A 10,046-nucleotide genomic window follows, 5' to 3' on the forward strand; every position below is an offset into this window, starting at 1 on the left:
CTCGATTAATCGTAAGAATAATCGATAGATTACTCGATTACTAAAATATTCGTTTACAACAGCCCTAAAAATTAAGTTATATTATTACAAGAATAAAGTCATAACTTGATTAAAATCAGAGATTTTACTTTTAAGCTTATCGCCTCGCCCTACTTCAGACATTCAGAGTCCATAAGAAACTGACCATGCAAACAAAAATACATCAGAAAGCAACTAGAAAAACTCTCTTGGATCAGATCGTATCGTTGGCTGATCGGACTCAGAGAGGAGGTGGACATTTTGAATCTGAAGTCAGAAAGGTAAAAGGGTTTAAGCGGTTAGTAGCTGCGTTTCCATCACAAATCTTTGCCTATTTTCTGCTAATGTAAAAAAAGAAAAATAAGAAATCTGTAAACGTAATAGGTTAGCAAAAACCATGGCAAATGTAAACAGTTTCATGAGATATAGTCATAATTCAGCTATGATAGTAAAAGTTTTGGATTTTTCATAATAGTTTAGTTTTATTTCCTTGCTGACTTTTTGCTTAAATTAATCTTTAGAACGTATTTGCTAGTTTTTATTAGTTAAATATTGTTTAGTTTTATTTTGTTTTTATTAGTTACACTAATAGTTTTAGTTTTTTAAGTATAGAATCCGAGTGGACTGGAGGAATATGGGTTACCATAATTTGCCGACATCTAACATGAAAATAATTTTGAAAGGCTAATAATAAATAAATTCATAAACACAAAACAAAGAATTTTACATCTACAATTTCAGTATGTTTTGGTTTTATAGACGCACAATATAGTTCCACTTATAGTTTTTCCCCATTAACTACTGTTTTTAATCATTTAAGTTAATGAAAAGGTGTTTGTTATTTCCTTTATTTTAGTTAACAGTAATAACCTTAGCAGGCTCGTTATCTGTCAGCCAACAGAGAAAACTTACACAGGTATTGGAGCGGCTTCGTGTGCGGCATTTTGGGGAAATTATAGTCTGCGATTTTACAGAAGATTTATGGATTCAACACATCTGAGGGACAAAACGTTTTATGAACTGAGATGAACATTGAAAAAAATAACTACTTCCTGTTGTCTTCTTTGTCGCTTTCGGCAGTAGTAACATCCTGTAGCTGATCAGGTGTGATGCGAATAAATCGTTTCTGTTGCAGTTTTGCAAAATAAATCAACTTTGATGTGGCTGAAAAAGCACATCGTCTAGCACAAAAATGTTTTGTGTGTCAAAATTGCCATATTTCCATTCGGCAAATTTATTTTTGTAATTTCATTTTTCTGCAATTTTATGGTTAATGGAAACACAGCTACTGTTGGTCAATTTAGGACTGATTCAGTTTTTACTACTGGACTGAAACACACAGAATCACTCACTTTGCTCCTCTGGAGAACAACAGGAAGACGTGTGGACTTACCCGTGCCCCCTCTCTGCACCACCAGGCTGGCCTCTGCCCCCACTGCACACTCCTTCAGCAGCTCCACCACCTGCGTGTGGGTGAATCCGGCCACTGCCTGCTTGTTTATCTCCAGGATCAGGTCACCTTCGCACAGACCCGGACAGCCCTGAGGCTCCAGGACTTGCTTGACGCGCTGACCCGTCAGACTGTCTGCGATCGTGAAGCCGAACCCGTCCACGCCCTTCACCATCGTCACCGTCAGCAGCTCCCCTTGGGTTGCCCCCGACGACGCCATGGAGACGCTGTCAGGCGGCGTGGTGCCGGTGGTGGCCGGGAGCGAGCCGTCCAGGTGCGTGTCGCCTGGGTGAGCGCCGAGAAGTGGCGGCTGCTGGGAGTTGATGTGGTCCTGACTGGGGTCCGTGACGAAGCGCGCCGTACGCGTCAGGTAGTCCAGGTAGTTATCGTAGCCGGTTCTGCCGTTCACCATGATGGGCCGCTGCTCCATGATGCCCAGCGGGGAGATGATGGTGGTGGTGGCGTTGTTGGTGTTGGAGGCGTCCTCTGGGTCGTACGGTAAAGGGTAGCCGCGACACAACACGAGCGTCACGCTCTGACCGATGGGAACCGACTGGAAGAGTTTAACCACGTCAGCGTGGGTCGTTCCCAGAACACAGACGTCGTTAATGTAGACGATGACGTCCCCTACGGAAAAACAAAAACACAGACAAAGTCAAGTGTAGCCTAGGGCTGAAACGATTAATCGTGTTGAATTGATTACTGAAATAATCAATTCAGATCTGCAGGGTGACCGTCACCATTCTCGAGAGTTCCACATTTATGCCTTCACCTTTGACGACTGTGAAGTCCTGGGAATTCCAGAAGAGCTTGTGTGCCCTGTGGACGGCCTGGTACTTCACTGCCGGCAGAAATCGTAATTCGTGGGCACGGAAGCCCGCAACAAGGGCCTCTTGCGGGTCCCTCCTGGCCTGAATTACAATTTCGCGGGCTCGTCCAAAGGTGAGTGGAGCAGGGAAACAGTTCTTAGTGCAAAGTTCCTCAGCGAATGTGTCCAGGTTGATAACACCAGTAACTCTCCCAGGGGTGGTATCCCCCTTGAGAGAACTGTACGGGATGTTATCATTCCTCCTGAACACATCACAGAGGAACAGATGCACTAAGGCAGCCCCAAGGACAGAGGGTACTGCCTCCAGCACCTGACATAGAGGAAAAATGCGCTCCAGATGGTACATCTGGAGCGCATTTCTCATCCAGTGGTGCAGAGGGGGTGGCACCTCACCAGCACTGGCGGCAGTGTGGGGGGCCAACCCAATAAAGCCCCTCCTATACGTGAGGCTCTTTGGGTTGGACGTGCTTGTTCCAAGGCTGGCGCTCAGCTGGAAGTCCGACACTGAAAGAGGATGCCCGAAGAACATCTCTTCCAATGCCAGTTCAAACTGGTAGGACTTCCAGCTAGCATCAAACCGTGCCACCCCCTCTCAGGTGGAGAACTGTTCCCTCAATCCCTGCTCCAAGTATTCCAGCACCCTCCTGAGAGTGACCATGAGGCCGTGGTCACTCCCAGAGTCATTGAAGGGTATGACTAGAGCATTATCCACAAAGAGCATTCTCAGTGCCTCGCGGCAAAAGAAACTCTTCGGGGAAAGCTCCCCCGGAATCTCACCCTCAAATCGCCGTACCTGTTCCACCCTTCTTTCCCTAAGGGTGGAACAGGTACCCCTAAGGTCCTCCATGTGGTCCAGGTACTGCTCAGCACGTGCTATCAAGGCACGCTGAAACTGAGGGTGAGAAAGCCGGGACGTCATGACCGCTCCACTGACCGGGTGCCGGAATGGAAATTGTATGTGGACATGAGGGCTGTCCACATACATCTGCACAAATGTCAGGGTGCCCGAGTCTCCCAATGCGTCCACCAATATAGGCGCCAGGTCCAGTTTGCGACGACCAAGGTCGCTCTGGAAATTGGTGGCCTCATGGATGCCTAGTACCGAGTAAAGAGACCCATGAGGTCCAACCAATTCCATCAGACCTTGGCGCGCAAACAATAAGTGGACGCTGGGATCTCGGGCATAGACCTGCACGGCAGAATGGATGGACAGGGACACCACGGCTGACGGATCGACAAAATCTGTCAAGTCCAGGGTGTCCCTGTCCTTCTGCCAAACCAGGTCAAAAACAGGCGAAGCTGGAGGAGGTGGCTCTCGCCTGTTTTGGCAATGGCTTGATCCAAAAGATCAAGTATGAACATTTGGTCCTTGTGGAGTACATGAAATTTCTTGGTGTTAGAGTACACCTGCTTTTGGACGGTGGGTCTGGCCACGTCTTTGGCCGGAAGTGCCTTCAGGAGCATGTGAAAATGGAAAACAATAAAATTAAACATTTCGCAGGCATACACCTCGAAAAGGGTCTTTTTCAAGAGCCTGGTGTCTGGCTCCTGAAGGCACTTCGGGATGAAGATGATGGACAGGTGATACCCACCGTCCACGTGTCCAATAGTGTAGCCACTGCGGTTCTTGAACGCCTTCAGACCAGCAGGGCTACAATTTGTCAGGTCCACATGCTTCTTCAGGAAAAAGTAACTGTCCTGAAGCATGTGGACCTGAATCGATGGCAACAACAGATAGTGGACAAGAGACTGGAGGGCCATAGCCCGCTCCAGCTCTGCCACCACCCCATCGATGTCAAACCTGAACTTTAGTGACTGTTCAGGGTCACCAACATATGTGGCATGGAAGGGATGTGCGACATCTGCTTCTAAAAAGGAAGAGAGGGACCTGAATGCAGAGATTGACTCACTCAAGGTCTCCGAATTCAGGATCCCTACTTCCACCAAGTCATTCTCATATTGGGCCATGATGTGTTTTGTTCTGTTATGAAAATGTAATGAACTGTGAAAGTATGTGACAGTGTATTTATATGTTAGATCTGTGTTAATAAAATTTTTGAATGTAATGTGGTTTCTAATATTGTGTTTTTAATTTAAATTTGTGGTGTAATATACTAATTAATGTGAAATGTTTAATATGTTGCATTGTGTATTTCTATGTGCTAGGAATTAACTGGAATGGAGATGTGGAGTGTCGAGGAGGTAAATGCGAAATGAGATAAAGAAAAGTGAAATGTCACTATTTAATGTGTTATTTTGTGTTATGGAATTTTAATGTGTTTTGTAATACTTTATTAATGTAATTGTCTTTTTCTATTAGCATGTTGGAATTAGAACACCATATTATGTAAAGGTAAGTATTTAACAGGTTCAGGTAAGTAAGGTAAGTATTTAATAGGTTCAGGTAAGTATTTATTAAGATAAGTTAAGTAATTATTAGTGGCATGCAGGTAGGTTGGGACAAAAAATGATATATACATTTACGGATTCGGGACGAACCCCTGAGTAAGGAAATTAAAGAAATATTGCTGAATAATAAATCGCGAAAAAGTTATTGCGATAATTCTAGATCACATATATCTATACTATGAACCCCTGCAAACTATACATCTGCGGACGCGGGAGGCCGCCCTGATCAAGAATACGTGGTTTCCGACGCAGAAAAACGTACCGTTCGCGAGTCATCGCGAAAAAACTCGAAAAAATGCTAACATTACGTAAATGTTAGTGGCATGCAGGTAGGTTGGGACAAATAATGATATATACATTTAGTACTATTAATAACTAGTAGTACTACTAGTTATTAGTACTACTAGTACTAATAACTAGTAGTGGTTACTACTAGTTAGTAGTAATCACTAATCACTACTAGATTAGTGATTACTATATCTAGTAATCGATTAATTGTTAACAGACTCAAATTCCTTATGTGGCAAGAAACAATTAATCGGATTAATAGTGTTGAATCAATTATTGAAATAATCATTAATATAATCATATAATCGTTAACTGGAGTATACAGATTCAAAAACAGTCAAAGTTTAAATGAAAAATATGCAGAATTTTTTATCCAATTAATCGAATAATCAACAGATTAATCGATAATCATTACTTGCTGCTCTCATATAATTATCTTCTGATGCTGAACTTTCTTCAACAAAATATCTAATTTAAGTTCAAATGACTAGTTTGACCTTGAGATGTTATTTTTGTCAAAAAGTCAAATTTTGTTGATTGCAATTGATTTGTTAAAGCAATAAAAAAAGCAATAAAAAGGGTAAAACATTCAAACATTTAGAAACTTTGTTTTGGCAATAGTGTTTAGATTTAAGGGATTTTACGATGCAGCATGTCACAAAAAACTTTTTTTAAGGTAAAACATAAAAAGCAACACTGAAGGTTATCACTGATCATCAGAAAAGCACAGGTATATTTCTCCCAACATAAAAGTTATGGAATAAATGTAGGCAGGAAGTCAAAAATCAAAAAGGAAAAAGCAGAAAGGAGTCACTTAAGAGGTTGAAAAACAAGATAAGACAATCAAATAAGAGCTAATGTGGGCTCATTTACATATAATGAGCAAAACAAAGGCACAAATTATATAAACCAATTAAATGGGGAGAGAAAAATCAATGCAATTTGCCGTTTCAGTAAAGCTATGATACTAGCCATCAGATTCTAACTGCAAAACGAGTTAAAGCTCAGTTATGTGTCAGCTGTTTACAGTGACAGATGTATCCATGCACACGTTTCCTGCCATAAACACAGATAAACAAAAATAATCTCTTGTCTGCCTTTCCTGCGTAAAAGGGTAAAGATGACAGGTGGCCATAAGTGTTTGCCTTTTATGGCTTCCAGAGCTTTTATTTGCTCACTGCAGTGTAGATAAAATCTACCAGACAATTAAATGTTCCCACACAAAAGGACGCCACATGCAGCCGCATCCCTGTCTCCAACTCTTTGCTAAATATAGTGTTTTACGCTCCACAGTGGAGGCGCTGGGCGACTGGGAACAATAAAACCAATCCTTATAAAGGGCAGGCGCTCAGCATTACCTGCTTATTTTCTAATTATAGGCAAACTGTCGGGATTTCTAGAAAGTGTTGCGAAGCTTTCTAACCAGTCAGTTGCATGAGAAGATAATTCATCCAATATTTATGGATTAATTGTTAAAGTGAAGCAAAAAGGTTAAAGCCTCTGAGCGACAGAAGTGAATGTGATCTCTCACTGTAAACGGAGTCGCATGCAAACGATTTTTGGTTTGTCTGCTGGTACTGGCAGAAAGAGCACACACCTAGAGGCGGCGTGACGTGAGGGACTTTTTAATTAATCAGGGTAAACGCGGCCGACATTTGCCTTGAGCGTTTGTGTCACAATCAATAGCCGGGTGCGCTGGCAGAAAACAAATGATGGTGCGGTGACCTCGCTCTCGCCGTGTGTCTCAGTTTGTGGCCAGACAGAAAATGCAGACAGACAGGAAGCAGCAACACATGTAAGAGGTATGAGCTGGAATCCAAGTATCTGCACTGATGACCGCTTTAAATTCATGATATTACGACTATTTTAGTTATCGATTAATCGATTATTCTGATGATTAATCGGGGACAAAATGGGCACATTCTGCAAATGTTTCACTTAAGCCTTTTTATACAATATTAGAAAGGCATTAAAAGATGTAAATAAATAATTAAATTCAATTTTGAAATAAGAAAAACAATTTATTGTCTATAATTCAACAACAGCATTCCTTTAGTGAATGGAGCTACAAAACACTTTCTAACGCAACCCATTCTGCTTGACTTAACATCAGCACGGTGAAGGGATGATCTGTTGATTACTTTTAGGATTGCCAATAAATAACTGGATAGCATTTGAGTTTGTTTGTTTTTGTTTTTTGCAAAACTTGAACTGGGTGAAGCTAAAATTATGACACCTGATGAGTTTTGGGTAGAACATGTTTAAAGAAAAAGTTTATTTTTTGTCTCAAATGCAAAATTTATATATTTTTTGTACAGTTTTGACCTAATTACAGCTATTAGTATGTTTGTCTTTCAGCAAATTGCCTTTTTTGAGACTTGATACTCCAGTTAACGATTAATTGATAAGTAAAATTAGTTGACGATTATTTCAGCAAATGATTAATCACGATTAATTAGATTAATTGTTTCAGAACTATGTGACATGGCTCACTAAAAACTCAGTCTGAGGAATTAATTTACCTTTTAAAAGTGTATTTTTTATAGAAAAGGTTGAATTTAAGATGTGCTAACATTTCTAAGGTGACACTTTCTAAGCTCTATAACTTTGTGAAATGGATAAAATGTTGCCAAACGCAGATCGACAAAAAATTGCAGTAATGTCAAAAGTAATGTCAGTTTCCTATAAATCGGAAACCACTGCATCTTCGTTTTTGCACAGCAGACTCACAGTGACCAAGGACAACTTTTCCAAGCTGAGTCATCTCACTGTTTCTTCCTTTCATAATTCTACATGACATGTTAATTTCCCTCTAATGGTGTGTTCAGAAGTGTGTGAACATAAGAGGACTGAGAGTCCCTGCTGAGAGGATTATGGCATCTCAAAACTCCCAGCAGGCTTNAAAAAAATCACCATGTAAAAGTGCAATATTAAAAAATTATTCCCTGGCATAAAAAAACAACTACACTTTCATGAAGACGTTCTAATTACAATCTTTGTTTAAGTGGCAATGCACACATTGAAAAGGTGTAATGCCCTCGCCACGCTACTATTTGGTGTTTGGTTCTTTAACAGTAAGTGCGCATGCGTTAAAAGAAAAAAAAAAGTTAAATGCTGTTACGTTGATTCACATTTTCCTATAAGATATTGTTCAGCCAGTAACTGGGGGCACCGAGTTGTACGACGTAAGATATTTTCAACATGATGAAAGTCGAGTCGATGTCATAGCAACTCAAAACACAAAGCTTTGCGTTTTGAGTTGCTCATTTACACATTGCAATAAGAGGGAATCTAACATGGGACATCTTAGAGCAGTGGTTTTTAACCTGGGTTCAATCGAACCCTAATGAGTCGGTCTCACGGGTTCGGCGGAGGAGGTAAAGACCCTTGTGTAAAGTCGTGATGACGCCCCGCTTTGCCATCACTTGCTGCAGAGGGTCACGTTACATTGCTTGGCCAATCAGTGCTGCGGAGGAGCACTGATTGAAGGAGCTTTACTCTCAGCATGGATTTGAACTTGTGTCTTTAATTACTTCAGCAAAGCTCACCGTTGTAGCTTTCGGTGTACTTCCAAATCTGCTCCTTGCATCTTTTCGGGGTTGCTACTGCCTCTAGTGCCGTGGGGGTGGTAACATAACTAATATAATTACATTATTAAATCAGAATACCACAAAGTCTTTATTATTTATTGTTAATTTTTCATTCTCTTAAGAATGTAGAGCTAATTAAATGATCTAAACAAAACCTTAAAGTGGTTCCAGTTTCTCTCGATGGCCAGCCTGTTGAAACTGTGGCAAATTTTAAATACCTTGTATTGGAGCCAAATATGTATATTTTTGGGTTTTGGTCACGAGATGGGGATGTCGGTTCCAATATATAAATCAAGAGGTGACAGGTAGCTGTCAGGTTAGGGGAAGGGCATAAAAGTTTTTGCCTGCTGTGGCGAGAGTCATTATTAACACTGTTGCAGAGTACTATGGAATAAATGGATTTTGTTCACAAATGTTTATCTGACTGGAACAAGTGTGGAGTTTGGACTACAAGAAGATCGAGATTGATATTACACGCAATCAACAGGTACAGTGTTAGTCGCTCAGTGCGTCATTTCAAAGCAGCAATGGGTCAACACTTAAACTAGTGCAGGGTTGAACTGGCTAGTATACCTTGGGTTGTTACTGGACAGTCAGCTCAACTGAAAACACTGACTATAATTTGAAGAACTGTTCTCAGAGACTACCTTTTAAGAAGACTGAGTGATCTCAGGGTGACCCAACTGGACTCTAGTTGGGTCACCCCTATGTCTTGAATTTGGGGGGGAAAAATCATACTTTATCATTACAGAAGGGTTCAGTGAATGCACATATGAAAATGGTGGATTCGGCACCTCAAAAAAGGTTAAGAACCACTGTCTTAGAGGATGCCCCATAATGAATTAAGGGTGCATCCTGAAACAGCTCAGGTTACCCTAACTCAAGTTTATCAACATTTATTTGAATATTATAGAATTTTTTTGTGTGTATGAAGCATTATTGCACGTAAAACAAATATATCTGTTACATACAGAGTAGAAGATTTTACACTTTTTAAACTCACTATATAAAATATGAACACTGTTGAAAATATGACTACTTCAACACCGATGAATCAAAATGTGCCAATACACGGAGCAGAAAATCAGCCAACACAAAGCAATCAGACTTTACTTTTTTTATTCTTTTTTAGCGCTATAAAAGGAGACGCTTACCCTTACAGACTAGGTGTGAACGTGACCGAGTCTATACAGCATCTGATCAAAAACGGGAAGATTCGTTTACTATACCAAGAATGCACCCAGTGGTCATCTGATGTCTTACGTCAGTTTTGCATCAACTAAGTTTCTATTTCCTGGGAGACGGGAGTCTGAGGAGTTTCTATAGATGCTACAATTACAAGGGCCTTTGTGTGAAAATATGGGAATGTAGTGTGTGAATGCATGTGAGTGTATTTGACCTTGATAAGCGCCTCAACAATCGCCATGGTATGTCAGTGCTGACAAGCTCCTCTCGGTTCCGG

General features: G+C 40.9%; 1 protein-coding gene across 13 annotated transcripts in view; it reads right to left on the bottom strand.

Moving 5' to 3' along the window:
- magi2a (membrane associated guanylate kinase, WW and PDZ domain containing 2a) overlaps window positions 1-10,046 on the bottom strand; it is a 237,516-nt gene that overhangs the window by 45,584 nt on the left and 181,886 nt on the right. For all 13 annotated transcript variants that reach the window (XM_016673025.1, XM_016673027.1, XM_016673026.1 and 10 more), the window contains one exon: window positions 1,412-2,095. In XM_016673025.1, the coding sequence (XP_016528511.1) occupies window positions 1,412-2,095 (684 nt within the window). The remainder of the gene's footprint in view (window positions 1-1,411; window positions 2,096-10,046) is intronic.

The sequence above is a fragment of the Poecilia formosa genome, unplaced genomic scaffold (assembly GCF_000485575.1).
Source record: "Poecilia formosa unplaced genomic scaffold, Poecilia_formosa-5.1.2 Scaffold69, whole genome shotgun sequence".
NCBI classification, from domain to species: domain Eukaryota; kingdom Metazoa; phylum Chordata; class Actinopteri; order Cyprinodontiformes; family Poeciliidae; genus Poecilia; species Poecilia formosa.